Source organism: Megalops cyprinoides, chromosome 16 (genome assembly GCF_013368585.1).
Source record: "Megalops cyprinoides isolate fMegCyp1 chromosome 16, fMegCyp1.pri, whole genome shotgun sequence".
In the NCBI taxonomy this organism is placed as follows: Eukaryota; Metazoa; Chordata; class Actinopteri; order Elopiformes; family Megalopidae; genus Megalops; species Megalops cyprinoides.
Window position 1 is genome coordinate 5285585 of NC_050598.1, and position 27887 is coordinate 5313471.

Sequence of the window (27887 nt, forward strand, 5' to 3'; positions counted from 1 at the left end):
GAAGCTAGCCCTCACAGGCGTGGTAGGGTATTTCAGCACTTGTGGGTTTTCCCTGTTTTGTGTTGTCCCAAAAGCAGTGAAAATGGTATCGTTAAGAAGTTAAAAGGATTTTTGAAACCAGTGTTAATTTTGCTACCACTTCTTGATTTAATCAACAAAATGTTGACAAAACATTTTCTTTAAGTCACTTTCAGTCAAATGATCACTTTAGTCATGAGATCACTTACATTTGTCAAGCTATTCAGCCAGGTTACATGAACATAAATTTTGATTTGATTGTAGTCTGATTCATGTCAGTGATTTCTGCAAGATCACATTATAGAGAGGTAGTGAACCACCTTAATCACACAGTTACTACCTTAGAGAACAGAACTGTGCATAGGATTTCCTCCACAGCTGTGGGTTTTACAGAGAGCAGAAAAACCTGGTGGTCTGTGTCCCTTCTGGGCCAATATTAGGAACCCCTTTGTTTTATATCAGTCTCAGTTTGTTAGCAGTTATAAATAACTGAAGTAGTAGGTTTTTCCTGGATGAGTCAGCTTGTTGGTTGAGGCAGAAATGTGGTCAGAAATGGGCTATTGCTTAATCTAAAGGCGACCAGTGTTTGTTGTAATGAAGATGTAGAACATGCTGTGTCCATGTCCATGTGAAGAACACTCATCTTCAGAGAGAGCATTCAAAGAAGAGCCATGACAAATGTATTTGACTATTTGTATTATGTTAACATACATTTACAAGGTTTCTAGACCCTAAAGAAGACTCATAAATTCCCTGAACACCCATTTATATGATACAATAACACAACCAGAGGAAGTGAGAAGCTTACAGCGCATATTTAAGCGTTTCCTGTGATAAAGGCAGTATCAAAAAAAACCTGAGTGTAAAAACACACTCAACTCTACCAGCTAAAACTGACTGCTAGTTTGCATTCAATCTTTCTGTACCAAACAGGTTGCTTGAGGTTTGTGGTCTTAGATTGTTAGGTTAGCGTGCTGCTTTTGTTAACCGAGTTGGTGCGGATGTTCAGCATCGTTCCTTAAGATTGACACAGAAAAAAATGGATTAAATAGATTACATTGCTCACCAGAAGGCGCATAATGCTGAGGCATTGGCTGTATTAGCTATAGGCTGTGCCATTGCTGACAGCTGGCTCATCCATTGCCTCTCCACAGTGTTACTGTTCAGGTGACGCACCTCACCAGGTGATCTGCAATTTTGTAAAATTCGGCAGGTACAGCTAATCTTGCAAACTTTCAGATCTAAAAACAGCTTCAGAAAAGAAAATTCAGCAGTGGCTCCTGCTGGTGCCAACCTACAGGTGGCACTGCTGTGGGCGAGAGCAAGATTCCAGCCGTACTTGCTTTTGTGCTTAATTTCAACAAACCTTTTTAATGTTTCAGTCTGCACTGATTAAGAATGAAGGTTGGTTTAAATAGCCCCTTGGGGCGGCCAAGTCACCTGGGGGAAGAAACCGACACGTATTCACGACAAGCTCAGCAGACATCACGAGGGTCGGCCACGGGGCACAGCAGCGTTGCGGGTTCAAATCCCGAGTGGGCTGTTGCCGCCGTCTCCCCCGGCCGGAGCGGATCGATCGGCGTCGGCTCTACTCACCGCGGCGCATCGATTGCGTTACCGCAGGCCGCTGCGCGAGGGTCAGGCTGTGGCGTGGAGCGCCGGGGACGTGACCGCATCGCCAGCCTCTCAAGTTCACATTGAGCCCGTCCGGCGCTCAGCGGAAGAACAGCAGAACCCAGCGGGCAAGAGTGGGCTCCTTAGAAAGTACGACAGTCTCTGGAGGGAGCAGATTTCAGGGCAGTGTGTCCCACTGCCTGCTGAAGCTCAGTTTCTGTCATCGTTTGTCCTCTGCAGCTTAACCCTCCAATGTGACGAAATCGGTAGGTTAACGTTTCTGAGAAGCGGCCACAGTCTTCAAAGTTGCAAGCAAATTGTACTGTCATTCCTCTGTGAGGACTCTGAATGGGGTGGCACTGATTGGCCTGAGAGTTTTGCCAGCACACGTAGACATTGTCTCACTAGCTTGCCAGCTAATCATTTGGACTGGATCCCATTGTATTGCAGGTGTGGAACCTTCTGTACATACCAGTTAGGCTTATTCTCTGTCTGTCAGCTGACATGATTGCCCGATGACCTCATTTGCCACTCAGCATACCTGAGTCAGTGGGGATTTCTGCAAATTGGCAGCCTTCCTTATCAGGACAGAACTCCTGCCTGGAAAGTAGCTGGCTAGTTTCTTATACGATTACCACCCTTACACGTGCTTTTACGTAAGCAAGCTAAATAAGGGTAGCTTCAGAAAGTTAACTTGTAAGTTAGTTAATGTCCCTTGTGCTTGCTTGATACATGACTTTACATGGAGAATAACTTGAATGTACTCGTCTTTGAGGTGCATCATTGACATGGAGTTGACTGGACAACTTTGAACAGCTGAGTTGTGTAATACCTTATAGAAAGCTAATGGAGATCCATTCTGTTAGCTAATAGGCCTTCTCCCAGTGAGCAGTTGGTGCGAGGTAGATACAGATCCTTGCTTTCTATCCCTTCTCCCACCGAGCACTTGGTGTGAGATAGATATAGATCTTCTCTTTCTATCTCATTTATTTATTGTCAGAGCAGATGGTCATATCCAGGGCAAGTTGTCTTATTATCCATTGATACAGCTGGATATTTACTGAAGCCATTCAGGTTAAGCACCTCACTAAGGATTACAACAGCAGTGGCTCACCTGGGGTTCTAGACTGCAGGCTGGGTTTTTTATCTCAGTTTCATAGCAGCTCCCTGCTTCGTAGCACTGTAATAGTGCATTAAAAAGATCCGCTATGCTGGCTTCGCTTGACACGCATGTTTACGATATGTGGGGGACAGTGCTCTAAGTACGTTTAAAGGGGGGAGAGGTGCAGGGGGAGTAAAGAATGTCCCGGTAAATGATAGCTTTTTCCTCTCATGGGTGGAGCTGCCTGTCACTGGGTGAAAGCGTGCGTGTGGCCGGCAGGAAGTTAGCTTTGCATGGCCTGTGTCCTGCTGGCCCCAAGGGCTGTATGCAGGTCATCCCCCTGTGTGTGTGTGTGTGTGTGTGTGTGTGTGTGTGTGCGCGTGCTTGCGTGTGCCTGTGTGTGTGCCTGTGTGTGTGCCTGTGTGTGTGTGTGTGTGTGTGTTTGGTTATATACATGTATGTGTGTGTGTGCGCGCGCGTGCGTGGGTGGGTGGTTGCGTGTGTGTGTTTGGGTATATATGTGTATGTGTGTGTGTGTGTGTGTGTGTGTGTGTGTGTGTGTGTGTGTGTATGGGGGTGTGCTAGTGATTGAGTGTGGCAGTGCTTTCATGTCATCAGGCAGGGATGTATGTTGCTACCTACTGGTCAGTGGGGTTATTGACCTCCCTCTTGTCCTCACTGTGTGTCTGGGTATGCTGGTGAGATGGTGCAGTGAAGCAGGCTCTGAAATCTCCTTCTCACTTCCTTAAGTTGTGTTGGGAGGGAGAAGGGGGGTGAGAGGAGAGATGATTCACATGGGTTCATTGTTTAATAGCCGTCCTGTCTTACACCCACTGCCTGCCACAGACACGTGCACACACAGAGGGTGACTAATGACCTGGCAGCCACACACACACACACACACACACACTCACACACTTACTGCCGGGGCCTACTGGCATACTCAGACACAAACCAGATCGCATGGCAGAAAGAGGGGGCTGGATTGGCTAGATCCTGGCTCCTGCTGTTGTTGATACACACATGCAGACAAAAGTAATCATTGTCATCATTTATAATGAATGCAGACACACGAGGTCACAGCAGCAGTACCTCCTGCCAGCGATGTTCACATGGAATGACAGGGAATATGAAGCATTTAGAGGTTCTAAAGATGTTAATGTGTATCAGGATGACCAAATCACGAAAAAAGAACGAGAAGTAATCACCGAATCACAAAAAGTAAAAGGCTCTTGCCCTTAAACTGGAACTTGCCCAAGTGCTTTACTGCGTATTAGGATAACCCTATTAGTTGTGACTGTAGTTCAGATGTGGTTTATTAGAGAATCTTTGTTCTGTGTTTGTTTAGTTTTACAGTAGGGCTTTAGTAGTTTTACAGTAGTTTTAAGTTGTTGTTTTACAGTAGCTTAAGTTGTAGTGTTATTGTGGGGTGTTCTCAGGGTTTACTGTAGGGTAAGGTATAGTTTTATGATAGGGTATGTTGTATTGCACTTACATATGGAATCTGGTAAATACTATGTACATGCTACCACGGCATGTTGGAGCATAGTCAGCTGTGTCCTGCACCATCTCCCGTGCAAGCATAACAAATGCACTGTGATCTTTTTGTAAGCCACTCTGGATAAGAGTGTCTGCTAAACGGCAGATTAATAGCTGCTATTATTAAATCTTATCCCCGCTTCAGTTTGCCTCTCAAACAGGAGCGCACTGATTCATTAATTGCGCAGCCTGTGTTTGCTAACAGGCTGCAGAGGAAAGGTGAGGATTGTTTGGCTTATTTGTCGAGGGAAAGTCTGGGACAGCGTCAGGCTGAGCGAGCCCTGAGGGCGTGGCGTCTCGCTGTAACGGGAGGCTGGCACGACCGCGGTGTGTGTGTGTGTGCGTGTGTGTCTGTGTGTGTGTAATCGCTGCCTTCGCACCGAACACTCGTTCTTCCACCTGCGGACCTGTCCCGACTTGTGGGCTTGTGTACGCGCAAGTGACAATCGCATGCACATCTCCCCTGGGAAATATTCACCCTTTGGTTTTGTTTTAGAGGGCTTGGTATGTGCGTTTGTGTGTGTGTGTGTGAGAGAGCGAGAGAGAGAGAGAGAGAGACCATGTATACTTGTGTGTTTGTTTTGTGTGTGTTTGTGGGTTTGTTTTGTGTTTGTGTGTATGTGCGTGTGTGTGTGTGTGTGTGTGTGTGTGTGTGTGTGTGTGTGTGTGTGTGTGAGTGAGGATGTATGTATGTGTGTGTTTGCTTTGTGTATGTCTTTGTGTGTGAGAATGTACATATGTCTGTATGTGTGTGTCTGTATTTGTATGCTTGTGTGTGTGTCTGTCTGTGTTTGTTCTGTGTATGTCTGTGTCTGTATTTGAGTGTATGTGTGTGTGAGTGTGTGTGTCTGTGTGTGAGCAATGACATGCATGTAGGTAGGGCAAAGAAGGCTCATGTTTGGAAAACTGCCCAAACAAAGTGAAAATGGTGAACAGCGATGGCACACAGCACAGTGCCAGGTGTGGTTTCTCATGTAGGCTCTGTCTGTCTCTCACTCTCCCCCTCTTCATCGTGTTTTCAAACACTTGGTTCGAGTCCCCACCACCAAACAGCACATTGAAAGCACCCCAGACACCAACCCCCCCCCCGTCGAACTGACAGGCCCGGGACTCTGCCCAGCGCAGACTGCGGTGTGGGGGAACATGGTGTCTGAGGTACCGGCGAGGGTTCCAGAAGAGGAGAAAGTGGCACACGCTCTCGATTCGGGCGAACTTCTCCAGAGCAGCTAATTAAAAATCAACACATCTCTTCCACTGTTCCAAACCTTTGTTCTCTGAGGGATCTGAGAGTGCTTTCTTTCAGACGCAGTCCCGCCTCTCCTCAGAGCGGCCGGCTGCTGTTTGCCAGATCACCAGCGCTCCTGCGTAGGTTGGATTGCCACTCTTCAGTCGGAGACAACGCACTGTGGGCCTTCCTCGCCAACAGGCCATCAGTTTCAAAGGGTTAAAAAACATCACCACAGCAGTTTTTTTTTTTTTTTTTTTTACTTCTGCTTGGTTGAGCAACATAGTCTGATTTCTGTCACACCACTTGCTAATTTGTGCCCTGTCAGGTCAGGGCCCACCCAACAATCATGTGAGGTGTGTGATTTATGTGTGTTGTGGAACAGTGTCGGCTATCGCAACTGAAATCATTAGAGGTGACCTCTGGTTTAGGAGTTGCGCGCCCAGCCGTACTGTAGTCGTGCTAACATCTGGCAAGGTTTTGGGAGCAGGCGGACAAACCTGTTTGTAAGTGTACCTTTGCCAGAATGTCCCCAGGAGCTTTAAGGACTTCTGGGTATGGTGTCTTGGCTTGTGTTCAGACCCCCAGTTCTAGACTCCTCTTTCCCCCTTGGGGCTCATCCATTGTCCCCATTCCTGATCTCTGAACGCGGGTGGATGTGGCCTAGCATAACCGCACCAGTCTTTCTGCCTCGCGTCTCGCTCTGTCTCTTCTCTCCATTCAGTGCCCGCGTTGGTCAGCATTCATCTTTCACTCCACTTCTCAGATCCCTCTCTTCTGCTTGCCTCCGCTGTGTTAGTCTCTCTCTCTCCCTTTCCTTCTCTCTCTCGCCCTCATGCACTTCTACTTCTGCAATCCCCGCTGCCCCCCACTTCTGTGTCGCCCCCGCGTCACACCCACCACCTTCCACCCCCAAACCAGCCCCCGCACCCCTCTGGTCCTCCCTCTCCCGCACACGCGAGCCTCCCGTCCAGGCGAGAGAAACCGGAGAGAAAGGAAATGTCAGGGGCAAAGGCAGTACTGGAACGAGATGACAGAAAAAACGATTACGCAGAACATCTCCAAGCCAAACACCTACCATCACCACCCACAGAGAGGGAGAGAGGGAGGGAGAGGAGACCCATATTGCATCACAGTGTGAGTGTGGGAGTAGATGTCTGTTTTTTTGGCGGAAACCAGGAGCAGGAGTGCAGGGGGGGGGGGGTGAGCTCTTTTTTATTTTTGGCATGAGTGCCCCTCGAGTGACGTCAGAGTCTCATTCCACGTGCGACTGGCAGGGAAAGGGCATTATCCGGTATTTAAATGAGACATTTCACTTCATTATGTCAAATGTAAGGATTTGATTGAAAAAAAAAACCCGGATTGGCTTAAGTCCTGGGCTGAGCGGCGCTACTGCTCTGGGCTGACGAGCACACATGCGCACGCTCTCGCACGCCGGTGTGTTTGCACTGCGGCGTTCACGAGAGCTTTCACATGTTCCGATTCATGTGTTCACTCTATTCCCCTGTGCAGTTCTGCCTCTTCACAACGCAGACAGTTTAACCCACGCTTAGGAGACTGCTGTATATCACAGAGCTTCTGTAATGGCGAGAGGAGTTTCTAATTGTCTGTAATTGAGAGAATGTCGGAGTGGGAGCTGTATACTCACCGTGTTAATGAACTACTGCATTATGAAGGTACAGCCGGAGAGGTGCTGTTCACACGGGGTCACGTCAGGCACACTCTACCCAAGCCCATGTCTGATTTTTTTGCAAAACGGTCCCTCATAAATGGCAGCCATTTTTAAGAGCAGCATGCTTTTGTTTTGGTATTTTAATGAACACAAAATGTGCCCTAACTTGTAAATAATTAAGACAAAATCCTGTTATTTAAAATATTACCATGAAATCGTCCAGGGACATGCTGATATAATACAATGGTAGGTTCAGACAACAGTCTGTCCGGATAGGGGTTACAGTACCCTGAGGGCTGTCTTCCAATGGTATTTCCTCAGATTTTTTGGTCTGGCTTCAACCTGGTTATGGTGCAAACTAAACTACAGTGTGACAGTGATGGGCGCTGAGTGTGGGGGACCCTCTAGGTCAACAGATTGAAGTGCACCGTGGCTGTGTGGAAGCGTGAGGCTTACTGCGTGTCCCGACGTCCACACACTGCCCTCCCAGCTGAATGATCGCACGTGATGCATGGATGTGCCTGTAAAGCCTTTTGGGAGACGTTAATCTGATTAACCTTCTGAAGGCACACCAGCACACTGAGCCCCCTGAACTCTTTAAAACGACCAAGGGGAAAAGGGTCCGGTGACTCGTCCACGCTGCCTTCTGTGAGGTGGTCGTTACAGCATTCATGGAAATTGGGCTGTGCCGATGCGGCGTCGGTCGGCACGGGATATTGTGGAGTTTATGGTTCTGCCTTATTATCCATGTCTGCCTGGAGCATGGCACGTCCCCTCGCCTTGCAGCGGGTGCTCTCTCTGAGAACACTGCAAAAAATAGCCCTTCAAAAATAAGAAATAAAATAATTAATACAAGGTGTTTTTTTGCTAGTAATAAGTGAAAAAATCTGCCAGTGGAACTAGTGGAAATACACTTGTTAAGATTTCTTGAAAGGGATCTTAAAATTAGGTGGAAAAAAACTAATTTTGATCCATTTTTAACTGGTATTAGGAAGTGTTTTTGTGTCATGCAGTTTAAAAACCTTCTGAGTTGTCAAAAAGGCTTGCTTAATTTGATATACCACTCAAAGTAAGATGTTTTCAAGACAGTTTCACCAAACAAGATATTCAAGATGCACCGTCTAAAAACAAGCCCTTGTAGCTCAAGGAAATTTTGCTTGTTTGGTGACTGTGTCTTATATTAAGTGTAAAGAGATATTTTGACTTGAAAAGAGACAAATATGCTTGGTGAGATTTGGATTTTTTGCAGTGAATGCGCTGCCCGAACAGTGCCCTGGCGCACCCATTGGCTCCTGGATAAAGCAGTGAGCTTTATGATACAGGTTTAGCGCTCAGGAGTGTCCTGTGTTTCCATGTTCAGCTGATTGATTGGGATTTTGGCTGAGTCACTGACCATCCTCTGCAATAAACTGAAAACTCAAGTGTTCAGGCCGCATCTGGGTTCAGCTAACCCCAAAGTCTCACCTGTATCCTCAGTGCAGTTACTGTATCCTCAATCTTCCTCTTGCATCTGCTGCACTTGACAGAATATGTGTTATGTAATGACTCCTACTGTCAGATTGTGAAGCTTATGATTTAGTACTGTCTCTGCTCTCGGCCTTTTGTTTGTACTTTTGCACGTTGCTCTGAATAAAAGCGTCTGTTGGATGACTAAATGTAGATGTAAATTTCGGGTGGTGGGCTTGCCAGGCCCTTGTTTAGTCGAGGGTGATGGACCCGCACCACGGCGCGGACGTAACTCAGCCCAGCAGACGCCTCACTGAGGAGCAAGCTCAATCTCTGAGCTGGCGAGAGGAAGTCCCAGAGCGAGCCAGTGGGATCCTGTGATACGGATCCACTGTGCGGTGCGCGCTAACGTCCCGCGCTGCGGCGCAGCGATAAGGAGCGGCCCTCGCGGGGTTCAGTCCCCAGGCGGGGCGCTGCTGTTGTACCTGTGGGCAAGGCACTTAACCTGAATTGCTTAGTAAATGCTCAGCTGTGTAAACGATCAATGAAAAAATTGTAAGCTGCGTAAGTCACTGCGGATGAGAGCGTCCGCTAAGCGAAACTATCTTAGCGTAGCGTCTACCTACCACTATACCTATACCTACACTACCATTCAGCCCATTTTGGTCTCTGCTCAGTCATTCTGTGCCTCCTGATCCATGTAAACGGAGACGTAGAAACACCATTTTCCCTTGAAGGGTGATGGCATGTTTTAGGCTACATGCTACGTTTCCTGTTTCTTGTATTCATTGTTTACCACCATCACGTTGGTGACCATGTTTATGGCATCTAACAGGGAATGTACATTTTCCCAGTGCTGGCATTCACAAGTTCCAAATAACAGTATCAACTGGCAATCGGCAGGCAGGCTTGGGCAAATGTCTTTGCCAGAAGAGTGTCTTATCTGCTGTCCCCTAAACCGTACTGTGTGTTGCTTTTAGTGTGCACCCTAGCTGAAAGCGTAGTCTTGATGACCTACAGTATGTTGCGTTTTTACCAAGGTTTTGTCTCTGCATTTTACCAGTGCCGGTAATGGCGGTATGCATAATGAAGGATGGGTTTGTCTTACTGGTGGGCCCTCTCGCGGCATCCCGGCGGCTTTCTGAAGCTCCGCCCTGATTACCTGTCCCTTTGCCTTTCAGGACCCAGCTGGGATCTTTGAGCTGGTGGAGGTTGTGGGCAACGGGACCTATGGGCAGGTGTACAAGGTGAGGCACCGAGACGGTGACGGGAGAGGGGCGCCTGCCGTGTCCCTCCGCCGCCGTGTCCCCCGCCTGCCGTTCCGGCTACCTGTCCCTGTTACTCTGCTGCTGTCCCCTCCCTCTCTCCCTCTCTCTCTCCCTCTCTCTCTCCCTCCCTCTCTCCTCCACAGTACTGCAGTAAGTCTGTGATTATGTCAGATTAGTTCCTGTCTACCTGTCAGCAGTGCCCCAGGAAGAGCGAGAGAGAAGGCACAGCGGTAATGAACTGAGAGAGAGAGAGGGAGGGAGAGAGGCGGAGAGAGAGAGAGGGAGGGAGAGAGGAGGAGAGACGGTACAGGAAACAAGGGACAGGGAGTGAGACAAAAGGGGAAAAAAGGCTGAATAAGTAAAAGGTGCAGTGTAGTGGTAAGCAGCAGAGCTGGTAAACGAAAGTGTTGGATTCACCGGTGGGACACTGCTGTTGTACCCTGTGCCAAAGTGCCTAACCCAAACCGCCGAACTGTAAATATCCATCTGTTTAAGTGGATAATGTGTAAAAGTGTGCACTTTTAGAACAGTGTAAGCTTGAAGAATAGTAATGGCAGGACAAACGGAAAGAGCTCACCTCCTCCCCCTGGTGGCCAGGTTGCGTCAGCACTGGAACAGACTATCCGGGGAGGTGTCCCAGAACAAAATCTGCCACTTTAACCTGCAATAACAGGGACAGAAATGGGTGTACCGAATTGTAAGTCTTACGCCATAAGTGATGCTATACAAAGTTTGCCATGCCTCCTGAATGCATAAAACTAAGACTGCAAGCATTTTCCTTTATCAAATTTCAGGTCCACTAATGTAGAAACTAATTTGAATGAGTTCAGAAAATTGTCATCATTTTCCTAATAATTGCTGTAGATGTGTGTCACAAAAAAAGCATTATTCCCATCCCTAAGTAACAATTTGTTAGTGTGGCATGAACTCCTGTGTTTAGGCTTTTATTTAACTTTTATTCCAGACTATCCCCCCTCTCGCTATCTTTCTCTCTCCCTCCCTCCTTTATAATGGTATCTTTGATAATCCGGTGCTCGTTTGGTAAGCGTGAAATGAGCGCGGTTTTGTGACCCCGCCGACTCGCTGACCCGCCTGTTCTCGTCCCCGCGTCCTCTCAGGGCCGCCATGTGAAGACGGGCCAGCTGGCGGCCATCAAGGTGATGGACGTGACGGAGGAGGAGGAGGAGGAGATCAAGGCCGAGATCAACATGCTGAAGAAGTACAGCCACCACCGCAACATTGCCACCTACTACGGCGCCTTCGTCAAGAAGAGCCCGCCGGGGCACGACGACCAGCTCTGGGTGCGCGCTGCCCGTCCGTCTGTCCATCTGTCTGTCCGTCCATCTGTCTGTGTGTGTGTCACTGTGCTCGTCTCCCCAGCCGTGTGTCACTGAATGCCAAAATAAACACTCTCTTCTTGTTCCTCCTCCTCCTCTTCCTCCCCATGTCTTGCTGTCTGCCTTGTCCTCTTTCCCTTTCTTTGGCCATATCTCCCGTGCCCTCACTCTCCACTCCCTCTCTCTGCTTTCTGCTTTTACGCCTGCTTTCTCTCTTGCGACCTGTCCTCCATTCCCAATCCCCCTCTTCCCAACCTGTGTTTCTCCCCTTCTCTTTGTTGCTCTCTCTGACTCCCTCTCTGACTGCTGCTCTCTCTCTGGCACCTGCTCTCCCTCCTTCCCCTCCTCTCCCTCCCTGCCCTCTCCCGTCCCCGTCTCGCAGCTGGTGATGGAGTTCTGTGGGGCGGGCTCCGTCACAGACCTGGTGAAGAACACCAAGGGGAGCTCTCTGAAGGAGGACTGGATCGCCTACATCTGCAGGGAGATCCTGAGGGTGAGAGTAGCCTCCACAGGGTGCCCACACAGGCTGTGCCTTTCATCACTCCTGATTAATTACCCGGGGCCCGACCAAACTCTACAATGTGGGCAGCAGTGTGGCATAGTGGTGAGGAGCAGGGCTTGTAATCGAAAGGTTGCTGGTTCGATTCCTCAGTGAGGCACTGCTGTTGTACCCTTGGGCAAGGTAGTTAACCCACACGTGCCTCGATAAAATATACAGCTCTATAAGTGCATAAAGGTGATACCTGTGTAAGTTGCTCTGGATGAGAGCCTGTCTGCTGTAACAGTTCTGGTTTCTTTCTGTCTCTGTCTGTGCGCACAGGGCCTGTCTCACCTGCACACCCACAAGGTCATCCACAGAGACATCAAAGGTCAGAACGTTCTGCTGACAGAAAATGCTGAGGTCAAACTGGGTGAGTGCCGACCCCCCTCCAGCCGCGACCCACACCAGAGTGTGCGTTTGCGTGCGTGCGTGCGTGTGTGTGTGCGTGTGCGTGTGTGTGTGCGTGTGCGTGTGTGTGTGTGTGTGCGTGCATCAGCTCGGTTACAGCGGTTATGGTGTTAAATCTGAATTTCACAGTGTCCTGTCAGTGGATCAGACCCGGGATACGAGTGTGATGTCCTCACTTTGACAACAGCGTCCTTTTAATGTGTGGGTGCTGGTTGCTGCTTCCCGCTTGTGTGAATTGCTTTTGTGGCGGTGAGGTCACAAAGCCCCCCACTCTTCCTCTCCGTAGTGGACTTTGGGGTGAGCGCCCAGCTGGACAGGACGGTGGGGAGGAGGAACACGTTCATCGGCACACCCTATTGGATGGCTCCAGAGGTCATAGCCTGCGATGAGAACCCTGACTCCACCTACGACTACAGGGTAATGCGCCTGTATTCTCTCTCCCTCTCTAGGATAGGGTTAGGGATATGGTTTAGGGCTGGGGTTTGGATTTGAGTTTATGATTAGGGTTAGGGTTGGGGTTTAGAATTCAGGTTAAGGTTTATGGGTTGGGGTTAGAGGTTAGGGTTAGAATTTATGGTTAGGATTTGCGTTACTGTTATGGTTTAGGCTTAAGGTCAGGGTTACAGTTATGGTTTAGGGTAACAGTATATGGTTAGGTATCAGGGTTAGGATTTATGGTTAGAATCATGGTTTAGGGTTAGGGGTTAGGTTTCAGGGTGGGGTTTGTGGTTAGGATTTAGAATTAGGGTTAGGATATTGTTAAAGTTCTGGCGTAGGGCTAGGATTAAGGTTATGGTTTAGTTTCATATTTGGTTTAGAGTTGGGGTGTAGGGTTGGGGTTTATAATTAGGAGTAGTGACTCTGACTGTGTGCTCTGCCTCTCTGTTTCTTGTCCTGTAATAATTCGCCCGTATCGCTAGCAACTCTCCCTGACCGCTTCCATTGTTTTTGTATGAATGTAGGCTTCTGTTGTTCCCCGACACTTGTGTGCCTCTTTTCCCTCCTCTCTCTCTTTCTCTCATCCATGTCTGTGTCTCTGTGTCCCTTCATCCACGCCTCTGTTCCCTCTCTTCCTCCTCTCCTCCTGATGCCCCTCACCGCTGCGTCCCACCTTCCCCTTTGTCTCTCTCACCTTCGTCTCCCCGGCTCTCCCCCTGCAGAGCGACATCTGGTCTCTGGGGATCACGGCGATAGAGATGGCAGAAGGAGCACCACGTGAGTACAGACACGCCCCCGCCGCTGAGCTGTCCCGCTGGGGTTTGCGTGCCTCGTGCGTCCCTGCCGGCCGGTTCCCCTCTGCACACGTCCGGACCCATCCGAAATGTTCAATCGGTTGTGTTAGAGGATCTGTTCAAGTCTGGGCATGGTATCTAGGCAAATTGATTTTCCCGAACAAACGCTGACAGAGTGTGGTCTGGCTTTCTGACCAGACCTTTGGCAACGCAATGCAAGCACTGAATCATGAGGGTGAGACGTAACGTTTAAAAAATACCTGTCTGAGTTTGTAATCATAAGTCATACGTGTTGTTTTAAGAGAAATGTAATGGAATGTTCATTTGGAAACATGTGACTTCAAAGGCAACAGAGGGCACTGCAGACATTTCTCTAGCTGAGCAAGTCTTGGATTCTACTGTCAGCAGATAACGTTTTATACCATTGCTTCACCTCCCACCATCCAGAGACATTCTGCCATTAAAGACCAGGTTTTAGACCAACAAGAGAGAGGAGAGGTAGGAAGGTTTGTTGGAGGGCGTAAGCTGTACGATAATGGCAAACAGTCACTCAGAACAAATTTGTGTTGTGTATTGTGTGGCTGACAAGTCCCCATTATGGTTTTCTTCATGCTAACGGATCTATTAGCCAGTTAGCATTAGCCCAAGAACTGCGAGTTTGCTTCGTGACACACTGTATGTTGCTGGCTGGAACGGAATAAGGGAAGAATGAGACAGTTTAACCGTAGTCTGTTCATCCTTTTAAAAGAGCCATTTCCGCTCCGGCATTAGATCACACACCTTCTTTATGCCCTCAGTGGAGCTTTTGCCTTTGTGTCGCCAGTGTTTTTGTTTGGGTGGTGCGCTCTCAGGAAAATGTGTCACAGTTTCCGTTCACAATAAGCCAGTGTCGCTGACATCTGCCCTGTTTGCGAACAGCTCAGGGCAAGGTCATTTTTATACAACAGCATTTTTATGAAACAAGTTTATGAAACATACCACTTTATATTTAACCTTCATTTTTTTTCCACAGATTTTTATCAAGTTTCATACAGTAGGTATTTCAGATTGAAGCACAAGCACGTCTTTGAATAAGTGTGCATACCTATCAGTTACAATTTTCTTGTACAAATTAAATCAAAATTCATAAAGTACCCAGTTTGTGTGTAATAAAAGCCAAGGGTCAGAGGAGTTTAATTCTTTTTCATCTGAAGAGGATGAGTTTTCAGTGTCTCAGTATAAAGCCACTTAGTTTTGTCCCTGTGCTCTCTGGCTCGTCTACAGCAGACCTCCGCTGTGCGTTAATAGAATGCCTTCAGCAGTCTCTCACCAAGCGTCCATGACATCACGGGAAACTGACAGCAAGCGGCCGTCAGCGCAGCGCCGGCTTCATTAACCTGTTAATCACAGGAACAGCTCGTCCGCGATCGAGGAAGTGAAATGCTGCGTTATTCACTGTGAGACTTACAAGCCCCCCCCTTTGTTTTGACCTGCGTAATGTAACTGTTGTCGTCTCATTTCGCGCTCCCGTTCTCCTGGCCGAGAACGTGCTTCCCTTACCGTTTCAGTGAAGTAATCGGACAACTTTCTGTGACGAATACTTTCCCCCCCCCCCCGTCCGGCGGTGCGAAGTAAAGATAAACGATCGACGCGAATCTGTCGATAAAACGGTATTTAACCGTGAAAATCGGGCTCTCTCACGGCTCGGGCGTCTTCTGAGTGACGCAGACGTGGGACCGCGTGCCCAACTACAATTTCACGCACGAGCAGCCCGGAATATTTATAGCCAGCAGCTCTCAATCACTCTGTTTTTGCGTTATGAGAGTCAGCGTAATCTCTCTGGCATCTCTCGGTGATGCAGCCTGATAAACCGGGAGCGGGATTCATTAATCTGCTAATTAAGTTCTTCGCCGTGAATTGGAGAGAGGCGCTCAGATGGGTTAAGGAAACTAAATTAAATGTTCATTTGTGCTTACATGTGGAGCTTAAATATAAGTGTGTGGGATGAGTAGAGTAATGTATGCAGTAACCTGTGCTGTGTCAGAGAGATTACGTTAGATGTGAAGCAGGGTTTATGTGGTGTTGGTTATGTTATTGTGTATGTATTTGTGGTTCTTTGTCTAATTTGCCCCCCCCCCTCTGCCAGCGCTGTGTGACATGCATCCAATGAGAGCTCTCTTCCTCATTCCTCGAAACCCGCCTCCCAAACTCAAGTCTAAGAAATGGTGAGTGGGGTATTTCCTGTCTTTTTCATCTTCCATCCAGCTCTTTCCCCCCCCCCAGCTGTGCCAGGATCCTACTCTTTTTGTCCCTCTCTCCGTATACAGTGTAAGCCTGCCCTGTTGCTTAGAGTCTGCAGTGTCCCACCTTTCTCTGTTTCCTTTGGTTCTCACGTGCTGTTCCTCCATCATGCTTCTCACCCCTTCCTGTCACTCCTGTCCTCCCACTCTGTCTCTTCATCTGACCTGTGACCCTGTCTTCCTCCTCCTCTGACCCGTGACCTTGTCCTCCTCTTTCTCTGACCTGTGACCCTCTCTTCCTCCTCCTCTCATCTGTCACCATCTCTTCCTCTTTCCTGTGACCCTATACTCCTCTTCTTTTGACCTGTTACCCTGTTTTCTTCCTTCTCTGACCCGGGACCCTCTCTTCCTCTTTCTCTCACCTGAGTCTCCCTCTTCCTCCTCCTCTGACCTGAGTTTCTCTCTTCCTCCTCCTCTCACCTGTGACCCTCTCTTCCACCACCCCCGCCTCTCTGACAGGTCGAAGAAGTTCATAGACTTCATTGAGGGGTGCCTGATAAAGACGTACCCCAGCCGGCCCTCCACAGAGCAGCTCCTCAAGCACCCCTTCATCCGGGACCAGCCCACCGAGAGGCAGGTCCGCATCCAGCTCAAGGACCACATCGACCGCACCCGCAAGAAGAGAGGGGAGAAGGGTGAGGAGTGGAGGGAGGGAGGGAGGGAGAGAAGGAGTGAGTGAGTGACTGAGAGAGAGAGGGAGGGAGGGTTTGGTGGTGATGGGTGCGTGAGTGTGATGGGGTTGTGCTTGTGCATAAGTGTTATTTGGTGAACAGGGTCCCAGCTCGTTTGAGTGTGTCTCTGCAGAAGGACATCTGGCAGGCTGTGTGTGTGTGTGTGTGTGTGTGTGTTTGCGTATGTGTGTGTGTGTGTGTGTGTGTGGGGCATGCAGGTTATCGCAGCATGCCGTAAACTGTGTGTGCTTCCTGCTTGCAGAGGAGACGGAGTACGAGTACAGCGGCAGCGAGGATGAGGACGAAAACCGCAACGACGAGAGAGAGTCCAGGTAAAGCACCCCCGGGTACTGTTCTGAGATCAGCCAGAATCTCACCCTGTGCTGTGGTACTGAACCACAGCACTGCCTGCTCTCACTGTACCCAGGACGCCTGCCTGAACCTAAACTGTCACCACACCCCCTACATGTATAAGCACATCATTAGTTTCTGTATGCTTGTTGATTAGCTCTCCACATTGTAGATAACAGTTCTCATAGTTTCAGGTAGGTGTTTTCTCCGTCTGAAACATAGCAGCTGGTGATGGTGTTAGGGCTCCTCTCGTGCCTGCGTGTGGTGTGACCCCCTCCCCCCTCTCTGCGTGTGTCAGCTCGATCCTGAACGTGCCGGGCGAGTCGACGCTGAGGCGGGACTTCCTGCGGCTGCAGCAGGAGAATAAGGAGCGCTCGGAGGCGCTGAAGAGGCAGCAGGCCCAGCAGGCGGCCCAGCGGCGCGACCCCGAGGAGCACAAGAGGCAGCTGCTGCACGACCGGCAGAAGCGCATCGAGGAGCAGAAGGAGCAGCGGCGCCGCCTGGAGGAGGTACCGCCAACCCCGCCACGACCACGCCCTTTCACTGCACTGCCCCATGATCATGCACTGTCACTGTACCACCCACACAGCCACGCCCTTTCACTGAACCCCCCCCCCATGGCCACGCCCTTTTACTGTTGCACTCCTATGACCGCACACTTTTACTGTGCCATGCCTACAGCCACACCCTTTCACTGTACTGCCCACACAGCCACGCCCTTTCACTCTACTGCCCACACAGCCACACCCTTTCACTGTACTGCCCACACAGCCACACCCTTTCACTGTACTGCCCCCATGGCCACACCCCTTTACAGTGCTGCCCCAGCGACTACGCGCCTTCACTGTAACACCCCCGAAACCACACCCTTTTGCTGTGCCATGCCCGTAGCCATGTCCTTTTACTGTACTGCCCCATGGCCACGCCTGTTCACTGTACCACCCCATGGCCATGGCTGTTCAATGGCCCTCCCCATGAGCACACCCATTACAAGATTTCACAGTCACTCTGCACTGCAGTTCCTTATGCTGGGGGTTAATACCCATCCCACACCACTTTTTCACCAGGCCTTACTCCTTTGCGCTGTGCATTAGTTTACTGGGTTTTAGTGCATCACACAGTCCACAGTTCTGCCATTTTTACTGTATTTTATTATTCATACATTACTGTGATTTGCTCCATTGCAGTGCACCTTGCTGGGGGCATGGCGGAGGTGTTACTGCTGTCTCTCCGTCACCCTGCCGCGCACAGTCAGCGTGTTTGTTTTGCAGTGCAGCTGTTCTCGGTGTGATGACAGGGCTGCCTGATAAATATAAACCACTCGACACTGCTCCGGTGTTACTGTAAGCGCGGCCGCTTACTCACCGCTCAGCTCCACCAGCCCTGGCGCCTCGAGCCTGGCAGATAACGGCTCGCTGGGTGAAGGAGACGCGTGCGACTGCGTGAATCAACAGAGCAGCCCTTTCCAATGACGGCTGAGCAGACTGAGCACAGCACAGTCCTGAAACCATGACTCCCTCGCGTTGCCTCAGCTGCTCTCTGTCTCTCCTGTCTGTTTCTTCCTCTCTTTCTATCCCTTCCTCTCTCCCTCCTTCCCTTTCACTCATTCTTTTTATAACTCCCTCACTCTCTTTCTCTCTCTGCCTCCTTCCTCCTCTCTCCTGCTCTCTCCCTCTCCCTCTTTCAGCAACAGAGAAAGGAGCGCGAGATGGTGAGGCAGCAGGAGAAGGGTCCGCACCGCAGGCTGGAGGAGCTGAGGAGGGAGGAGGACAGGAGGATGGCCGAGAGGGAGCAGGTAACCAACCGCGTGCGCCGCCCAAACCTACCTGTCCAATCGGAAGGAAGCAGGGGGGACACGGCTGGCCAATGTTGAGCTGGGTTATCTGGGGGAAGGCTTTTTTTTTCTACTTTTCCTGCTCTCTTTACCTTTCTCTGTTACCTGTATACCATGATGTCTGTCATACCATATTGAGAGTGTGGTAAAACATGGCCGAAGTACAGTAGATTACGTACTCTGTCCTCACGTGTTCAGTATGGTGGATACTAAAGATTACAGATATACATCTGTATATTTATAGGGTACAGGATGTGAGTTACTTGATGAATTTCGTTAACATAGGTATAATTCTCTACTATGCCCATGTTTCTGATAAACATGGCTCCCCAAACTTCAGAAAACAGTAAAAGCCCTTATCTCACCATGGTAGCAGTCTTTGAAGAGGTGTCTTCTGTGAGGCCTGTTTGCATCTGTCTTCTTCTTGTCTTTTTTCCTTCCTCCTGCTTCTCTCTCCCTCCTTCTCTCTTCAGGAGTTCATAAGGCATAAGTTAGAGGAGGAACAGCGACAGTTAGAAATTCTCCAGCAGCAGCTGCTTCAGGAGCAGGCCCTGCTCATGGTAACCTGCCCCCACACTTTCCCACTCCTCTCCCTCCCTGACCCCACCCCTTCCAGGGCTGCATGAGAAATATAGCCCCCTGTTCAGGATGTTTTGACAGGCCCAACAGGGTCAGCTTTTTGTGTGGCTTTTAATTCTTCCAGTGGAGTCATTTAGGCCGTGTTTGTTGTCTGTGTATCTGTTTTTGGAGTGAGGTCATGTTTGTTTGCACTATATTGGTTGATATATGTGTAAAAGCTAACTCTAGCAGTTAACACTTTTTCCCTTAGTCCCCATTTTGCCTTTTTAAACTGCTTGGATAACCCAACCCTAGCCCAGCCCAATACGGTTTTGTCTGTGGTAGTGTGTATGTCACACAAATTTGTGTTGAGTGAGCCTCATCTGTTCTGTTCGTATACGGATCTGTATCAGTCTGGGAGTAGCATGCTGGATTGCATTTCAAAATCTAAGCAACAGGGAAAGAAACGCTTACGTCACTGCACCAAGGTTTATTTATGTCTTGCACATTCACATTTTGACCATAGCCGGCTCTTGACCAGAGCCAGCCATCACGCACAATAATAGGAGCTTGCATTCCTCACAGTTTTTTTGTTCTACCAATTTCCCCTGAGTGTTCACCAGGTCTCATGATGAGATCTGAGAATACCGAGCATCATGGGAATACCATTCAGCGAGCCTGTCAAGTCTCGGGCGCCTGGGACTGCAGATAGACTCCAAAGTGTTTCAGGTTGTCTGTGCCCCTAATTAATTTCTTTGAGGAGGTGTCCTCTGCATTATAGGCTGAAGGGAACTGATTATGTAGCACATGGCAGCCTTAATAAGCCAGCAGCAGTGTACTGTAGCAGTAAGGAGCAAGGCAGCAGTGTGGTGTAGGAGTAAGGAGCAGCAGTGTGGAGTAGTGGTAAGGAGCAGCAGTGCAGAGTAGTGGTAAGGAGCAGCAGTGTGGTGTAGTGGTAAGGAGCAGCAGTGCGGAGTAGTACTAAGGAGCAGCAGTGCAGAGTAGTGGTAAGGAGCAGCAGTGTGGAGTAGTGGTAAGGAGCAGCAGTGTGGTGTAGTGGTAAGGAGCAGCAGTGTGGTGTAGTGGTAAGGAGCAGCAGTGTGGTGTAGTGGTAAGGAGCAGCAGTGCGGAGTAGTACTAAGGAGCAGCAGTGCAGAGTAGTGGTAAGGAGCAGCAGTGTGGTGTAGTGGTTAGGAGCAGCAGTGCGGAGTAGTACTAAGGAGAAGCAGTGCAGAGTAGTGGTAAGGAGCAGCAGTGTGGTGTAGTGGTAAGGAGCAGCAGTGTAGTGTAGCGGTAAGGAGCAGCAGTGTGGTGTAGTGGTAAGGAGCAGCAGTGCGGTGTAGCGGTAAGGAGCAGCAGTGTGGTGTAGCAGTAAGGAGCAGCAGTACAGTGTAGTGGGAAGGAGCAGGGCAGTAGTGAGGTGTACTGATAAAGAACAGAGCTTATAACCCTAGGGTCGTAGGGTGGATTCCCTGATAGGTCACCGCTGTTGCGCCCTTGAACAATGTTCTTTTGTACACTTTAAGTCCCTCTTGATAACAGTGACTGCTAAGCAGCTATAGCGTAACATAATAAAGTCGAAGGGTTGGGGGGTGCCTGGGTCCTGTGTGAGCGCATAACTCAGGAAGGCTGTACCCGGTTCAGTTCAAATGGGAGAAACATTGCTTTGCAACAGTGGGCTGCCACTGCCGCTGAATGGCAGAAGACCTGAAGTTACAGATTCAGCTCCCAAGCAGATTCTGTTTACATGAGAAAAGCTAATCACAGATTATGGATAAAATGATTGCTACGGACATGGGATATTGTTGGGAAAGTCATGTGATCAAAACTGAAAGCAACAGCACCCGTCCCCACGAGCGTTGAAAGAACGCTTTGAAAGAAAGCCCCGGCATTGTTTAGTGTGTGTGCCGTGTCGTGTTGCGCTGTGTTAGCGTTTGCGTCCGTGTGCCCTTGCGCGTATGCGTGAGTGACCGCGCGTCTGCGCAGTTCTGCGTCCAGCTGTCTGACTGCGCTCTCGCCCCCTGCCCCCCAACCCCCCCCCCCCCCCCGGCCCGCAGGAGTACAAGCGCAAGCAGCTGGAGGAGCAGCGGCAGTCGGAGCGGCTGCAGAGGCAGCTGCAGCAGGAGCACGCGTACCTGGTGTCCCTGCAGCAGCAACAGCAGCAGCAGCAGGACAAGAAGCCGCAGCTCTACCACTACAGCAAGAACCTGGAGCCCAACAACAAGCCGGCCTGGGCTCGCGAGGTACCGCCTCCGAACCCGCACCCGCACCCGCACCCCTCTGGTTCCCATGGTCATAACCCTCATCGGTTTCTGGATCTTCGGTTTGGAGCGGCCTCATAGGCCTGCCTGTTCCAGATAACTCACCGTATACGTACAGCGCAGGAGAGGCAAGGATGGTCAGACCGGCATATGACCGGACGACAGGATTGTTAATTTCTCAGTTACCTTTTAATATAGAGAATATTTATATTAAATACTAAATAGGACATGTACTTATATGCAGGGGTCTCTTTTTCCCCTCTGTTCAGAGGGTGCAGTCTCCTAGCCTCAGCCTGATGGATATTCACAAACATTCGAGTTGCAAACGTTATAGGTATCCAGCAGCATTTACGCTCCTTAGCTTTCTTTCCTCTCTTTTTCCTTTCCCTTTCTTCTCCTTCTCTCCACCCTCTCTGATAGGTGGAGGAGCGCAGTAAGCTGAACAGGCAGGGCTCCCCCAAGATCTGCACCACCGTGTCCGACACCGCCCTCCAGTCCCGCTCCGACTCCGTCAGCCAATCGGCCGCCGGGCAGGCTGCCCAGACCCCGCCCATGCAGCGGCCCGTCGAGCCACAGGGCGGCCAAAGCAAGGTGGGCGGGGCCTCATAGAGGACACATGGGGGAGGGGTCTGGGTGTGTGTGTGTATGTGTGACTGGACACAGCAATGTGGGACCAAAGTTGGGGGGAATCACAGGCAAAATACTAGTTTTCAGAAAGGGTTCGTACCCTCCTTTAAACAACATTGTCTGTTGACTGCTGATTAGGAGTCAGGCATCTAAGAAGTAGATGTATAGTGATACATAGTGAGAAATCCCACCAGTTAGTGAATAAATGGATGGTGCTGTTTGGTGTTTGTGTTAACCAGCGTACCTCCAGGACTCCCCTCCCCTCCCCTGCCCTGCACAGTTCTCTGTTGGCTTGGCTGTTGCTGCTCACCTGCTCTCTGTTACTGAATATGCTGGATCTTTGAAATCTGATCACTTTAAAATGAATCATTTCTCTTTTCTCCCCCGCCCCCCCATATGCACCCACCCCACCCTGCCCTCCTCTCTGACATGGCTCACACCCCTTCACCCCTCTGTCTTCTTCCTTCCCTTTTTCAATGCTAAATTTGCCCTGCTAATGCCCCCCCCCCCCCCCACACTCTCTCTCTTTTTTGGGCACTCTCCCTGAACCCCCCCACCCGACCCCCAGTTTCAGATGGCTCACCTGGTCCCTCTGAAGCCCTACGCAGCCCCGGTGCCCCGCTCCCAGTCCCTGTGCGACCAGCCCACTAAGACCATGTCTGCCTTCCCCACCCAGGACCCCTCCCCCACCCCCGCCCCCCGCTCCGTCCCCTCCAGGGAACTGGTGCGCCAGAACTCCGACCCCACCTCCGAGAGCCCCGCCCCCCAGCCGCGGCCAATCAGCAGGGACGACCGCGGGCCCTGGATCCGCATGCAGGACCCGGAGCAGCCACCCAAGGTGGGAGAGTCCCTGCCCCCTCACCACCCTCTCTGAGGCCTGCTGTTTGGATGTTATAAATTTGGCCATGTTTGTGGTGTTCTCCTCTTGTTTAATTGTCCTGTTTTTTGGGGGGACTTTGGGCAGGTTCTCATTCTGCTCATATCCAGCGCTCACTGTTTCAGGGGTGTTGTGGGACAGTTTGAGCCAGCGGTAGGCGAGTGTGAATTGTGTGCAAAGGGAAGAGCAGCTTGTCGCATGGCTTCCGTTGCTAACATGTTAAACGCACGATACGTGTCCCAGGTGCCCCAGAGGACGACCTCCATCGCTGCCGCCCTGAACTCCAACCTGTCCTCTGGCATCAGACACCCAGTGCGGGCCAGGTAGGCCACAGGGCGGGGCTGCTCCGTACCACGGGGGAGTTGGAGGGTCCTGACTCGAGTAGAATGCAGTTTTGTGTGTGTGTGTGTATGTGTGTGTGTGTGTGTGTGTATGCAGTATGCATGTGTGCAGAGGTGTTCGTGTCAGTGTGTGTATATACAACTAGTTATCTGTGTTTTGTGTAGCTGTGTGTATGTTTCTGTGTATGTGCACTCGGCTGGTTGTGTTTCTATAAGTATGTGTGTGCACAAGTAGGTAGTATGTGTATGCATCTGTGAGTGTATCTGTGCTCTCAGTTGTATGCGTGTATGTGTATATATAGGTGCTAGTATGTGTGTGTGTGTGTCTGTGTCTGTGTGCACGTGTGCCCATGTGCACAGTAGTAATTGGGACGCTGACGGGCTGTGGGCTCCAGTCCCAGGTTTGGCCTGCAGCACTCAGTCCACCCCAGAAAGAATGAGCCCTCAAAGTGGGTCAGATGTAAGCACCGTAACCCGCCCCCGGAGGGAGGCCGGGGCTAAGCGGCTGAGTGATAACCGTGCCTCCTCTCTCTCCCTCCTGTCAGTAACCCCGACCTCAGCCGCAATGACCGCTGGGAGCGCAGTGACAGCGTCAACGTGGTGGCCAACCTGCCCCAGACCGGCTCCCTGGAGAGGCACCGCGTCCTGGGTGAGCTGGAGCGCCGTGTCTGTGTCCGTCTGCACCGTAGGCTGTGTGTGTGTGTGCGTGCGTGCGCGGGCGCGTCTGTGTGTGTGTGCGCGTGTCTGTGTGTGTGCGCACGTGCCTGCGTGAGTGTGTGTGTGCATGCGCATATGTTTGTGTGTGTGTGTGTTTGACAGTGCTAACACTAAGTTAAATTTAGAAGGTAATATTTACATTGACACCTGTGTGTTTTAGCCTCCTCCAAAATGGAGTCGTCCCCTATCGTGCCCCCGGAGGGTCGCCCCAAGCTCGGGGAGTCCCGCACCTCCTCTCGGCCGGGACGCCCTGCTGTGAGTAGCTCTGAGCCCTTTTTCAAAATGACCGCCCATTGAAAACACAACACGAGCAAGAACACTAGCAGCTGACATGTTTGTGAAGAGTCAGGCCTTCGGTCTTCTGTCTGCTTCACAGTTAGTGCTTAATTTTGAGTGATAATTTTTAAGCAGCTGGTGTTTTCTCTCTTTCTCACATTATAAGGAAGAGTTTGTCAGTGAATTGACAAAAACTGCTGTGTAAGAACCCAAAAAAAGACTGCTTCCTTAAATTGTCTCAGAGGTAAAGATGAAGCGCATTGTGTTTAGATAGAACAGAGGCCTGAGTCCTTTCCCAGCAGAGTCCTGTTGTGGACTGCGAGGAACTGCTTAGCAGTTGTTCTCACTTAAAGTGAATTACAGGGCTTAAATTTTACAGTTGGACATTAGAGCTGGATATTCAGCAGTTTTTTAAGGGCACAGCAGAAGTGCCCTATTCGGGATTTGAACCTGAAGTTAGCTGATTCACACAGTTCACATTCACACACTACTTGTGCCATACCTTATTTTGACCTTTCGGCCTGTTGTTTCAGTGTTACGAAAGTACCAGAATCCTCTCGTGCCATGGTGTGAAAGGGGCTTGATTTTTTTTTTTCCCTGTAATGTAGCTCCTCCTCCTTAACTGACATTCCTGACACACCCCCTTTTCTCAGAGAACTGCCTCCAGCACTAACCTGTGTGCCCTCTCTCCTCCCCCCCCTGCCACCTGCTCTCCGTCCCTCACCCCAATCCTGCTCACTCTCACCCCGCCCCCTTCCCTCATGGCCCCTCCCCCCTCTCCTAACCCCTCCCTCTCCCCCAATCCCGCTCTTCTGCCTTTGCTTGCCCTCTCGAATGCAGAGTTATAAGAGAGCTATAGGAGAGGTCAGTACCTGTATGTGTCAGCGTGCGTGTATGTCTTTACATATCATGTGTGTGGAGTCAGATGTCACATTGTCTTTTCAAATCAGTTCATTTTAATGGCTAATAAAAAAATGACCATATCTAATGTTGCTGGATTTAACACAAGAGTGGGAAATAAGGATTTAACAGGACCAAATGCAGGGGTGTGTGTGTTGAACATCAGCCAAGTGATCAACCCATCTGCTCAAAAGGCCAGTTTCTTTCAGGGTTAAATTAGACTCCCAGGGCTTGGCATTCACTGTCATTGCGGGGAGGGATGATAACTGATTCTGAATATATAAATATTCCATGAGTATTTGTATGTTTGTGTGCGTGTCTATGCCTGTTTGCATGCAAGTAATGCAACTGCGTGTGCGTGTGCGCATGGGTGCATGTGCGTTTGCGTGTGCATGGGCGTGTGTGCGTTTGATTGTGTGTGTGCGTGTGTGTGCGTGTGTGTGTGAGTGCGTGTGAGTGCGTGTGAGTGCGTGTGAGTGCGTGTGAGAGTGTGTGAGCGTGTGAGCGTGTGAGCGTGTGTGCGTGTGTGCGTGTGAGCGTGTGAGCGTGTGTGTGTGTGTGTGTGTGTGTGTGTGTGTAGTCATGGGGTCAGTTTAGTGCAGATGGTTTACTGCTACAGTGCTACGGTCTGTTTAGTGTGTGTTTCTGTGCCCAAGGCTTCAGGAAATGCATGTCTGCTCTCAGCTCACTTCTCTATGCCTCTGCATGCAGGACCACGGGCTGTTTCCCAAAGAGCGCCAGGAGGAGCCCCCGAGACCCCCGGCGAAGGCCATGGACTACTCCTCCTCCTCAGAGAGCAGCGAGAGCAGCGAGGAGAGCGAGAGCGGAGAAGGGGTGGAGGAGGAGGAGAGCCCCACAGACCGGTGAGATGCGCCGACTCGCGCCGGCCTCCGATTGGACGAATGTAGAGTGACAGTTTAAGGGGAACAGAAGGGGGCGGGTTGTAAGGCGGTAGAGGAGGAAGGTGGAGCTTGGCAGGGTCATTCAGTGGCTTCTGTGTCCCTGTGTCCTGCACTATCCATGATAAATAATCTCAGATGTTAATCTCATTCTCTGTGTCCTTCACTCCCTCCCTCCACCCCCTGTTCTATCACACTCTTCTCCTCTCACACGCCTCCTTCCGTTGCCACCCTCTCCGTCTCCCATCACCCTCCTCTCAGGGTCCGTGACGCAGACTCGGACTCCGTCAACACCATGGTGGTCCATGAGGAGGAGGGCGAGGGTGGGGAGGAAGGCCAGGCTGGGGGCTACGGGGACCAGACCATGCTGGTGCAGAGGGTGAGTGGCCCGGGAAGGGGAGGGTATCCCAAAACTACCAGCCAACCAGTAAAATTACCACCAAGCTGTTACACCAAATAAACAGTCATTCAGTCAGATTTTATTTGTTACAACAAATTTTTGCAATTGAGTTTGTCACAAAGTGCTGTACATGTAGCATAGTGCATTTTCTAAAGGGACTCAGCCCAATTGGGGGAAGAAATGGAAAATTATTCCCTGACCCCAGTACATTGAGAGATGACCCATATGACCAATATGGCATCAGTTCATCTCAACCGTTGGCCAGAGTAGTTCCGTTCCGCAGCCAGTGAGGTGGGCAGAGGACTGAAGTACTGGGCTCATGTTACGAGCAGGCTGATAACTGCAGCGCTGTCCTTGTGCAGACCCCAGAGAAGCGCAGTCACAACGGCTACACCAACCTCCCGGACGTGGTGCAGCCCTCCCACTCCCCCACCGACCCCGCCTCTCACCCCTCCCCGGGGAAGGACGCCGTCTATGATGTGAGGACCGCTTCGCCCCTGTCTGTCTGTCTGTCCGCCCACAATGCTCTCCCTCTCTCCGTGTCCGTAACAGTCCATATACCTGTCAGTTACTCTGTGCACAATGTATCTCTCTCTGTCTTTTTTGTTATCCTATCCTTCTCTTCTTGGACTTGTAAATAATCCTTCTGTTCATTTACAGTCTCTCTCACTTTTGCATGAACCCATAAAACAAAAGCAAACACAGAGAAGGATTCTGGGGGGGACGGTGTCTAATGCAAAACTGATCCTATTGGCTGTGACAGCGATGCTCTCGTGTCCTGATTTCAGTATCAGTCGCGGGGATTGGTCAAGGCTGCTGGGAAGTCCTCCTTCACCACCTTTGTGGACCTGGGGATGTACCAGCCGCAGGGGGGTCCGGGAGAGTCCGTCTCGGTGGCGGGTGAGTCCCGCGGTGAGAGGAGGCTGTGTGTCCGGCAGTGAAGCCAGGCCCTCCCCCGCAGCTGACCGCTCAATCAGCTCTTTATGTTCCTGCAGCTGCCTGTGTGCCTGAGTGCTGAGTCTGCCTGCAAATCCAGCCGTGTCTTACTGTACCAGCATCTTACTGTGCTGGTGTCTTTCTGCAGCCCTCCATCACTTACCCTTTTCTCATGACGTCTCCTATCCCTCTCTCTCTCCCTCCCTTCCTCCCTCACTTACCCTTCCTTCATTGTCCCCTCTCCCCCTTTCTTCCTTCTCTCCTTCCAACTCTTTCCCCTGTCCTTCCATCCCCCCTCATTTACCCCTCTCTCCCTGTCTCACACCCCCTCTCCCTCCCCTCTTACCCCTCCCCCTCTTTCCCCCTCTCTCCTTCCTCCTCTCTTCCCCCTCTCCTTCCATCCCTCTCTCGCTCCCTCCGTTTTAATCTCATGGTTGTTGTGCTTTTGTTATTGCATGCTGTGATTTTAGCCAAACTGAGGGAAAAATGTTCATAGTAAAGCTGAGCACGACATTAACGGTATCGTAATACCAATGACAAGAAAACTGATAATGATAT

General features: G+C 50.4%; 1 protein-coding gene across 5 annotated transcripts in view; it reads left to right on the top strand.

Annotated features, from left to right (window-relative positions):
* The window catches only part of LOC118790835 (misshapen-like kinase 1), a 43847-nt gene that overhangs the window by 6099 nt on the left and 9861 nt on the right, over positions 1 to 27887 (top strand). For 2 of the 5 annotated variants that reach the window (XR_005005529.1, XM_036547912.1), the window contains exons 2-24: positions 9798 to 9863; positions 11003 to 11185; positions 11604 to 11714; positions 12042 to 12132; positions 12457 to 12587; positions 13331 to 13385; positions 15528 to 15606; positions 16141 to 16316; positions 16615 to 16684; positions 17002 to 17212; positions 18391 to 18498; positions 19011 to 19097; positions 21153 to 21338; positions 21777 to 21947; positions 22552 to 22821; positions 23104 to 23183; positions 23747 to 23850; positions 24079 to 24173; positions 25035 to 25058; positions 25806 to 25957; positions 26255 to 26372; positions 26756 to 26872; positions 27182 to 27293. Coding sequence is in view for 4 of the 5 variants with exons in the window: in XM_036547912.1 (XP_036403805.1) it covers positions 9798 to 9863; positions 11003 to 11185; positions 11604 to 11714; positions 12042 to 12132; positions 12457 to 12587; positions 13331 to 13385; positions 15528 to 15606; positions 16141 to 16316; positions 16615 to 16684; positions 17002 to 17212; positions 18391 to 18498; positions 19011 to 19097; positions 21153 to 21338; positions 21777 to 21947; positions 22552 to 22821; positions 23104 to 23183; positions 23747 to 23850; positions 24079 to 24173; positions 25035 to 25058; positions 25806 to 25957; positions 26255 to 26372; positions 26756 to 26872; positions 27182 to 27293 (2797 nt within the window). In the remaining variant the exon portion in view is untranslated. The remainder of the gene's footprint in view (positions 1 to 9797; positions 9864 to 11002; positions 11186 to 11603; positions 11715 to 12041; positions 12133 to 12456; positions 12588 to 13330; positions 13386 to 15527; positions 15607 to 16140; positions 16317 to 16614; positions 16685 to 17001; positions 17213 to 18390; positions 18499 to 19010; positions 19098 to 21152; positions 21339 to 21776; positions 21948 to 22551; positions 22822 to 23103; positions 23184 to 23746; positions 23851 to 24078; positions 24174 to 25034; positions 25059 to 25805; positions 25958 to 26254; positions 26373 to 26755; positions 26873 to 27181; positions 27294 to 27887) is intronic. The other 3 variants (XM_036547913.1, XM_036547915.1, XM_036547916.1) reach the window with 3 other exon arrangements.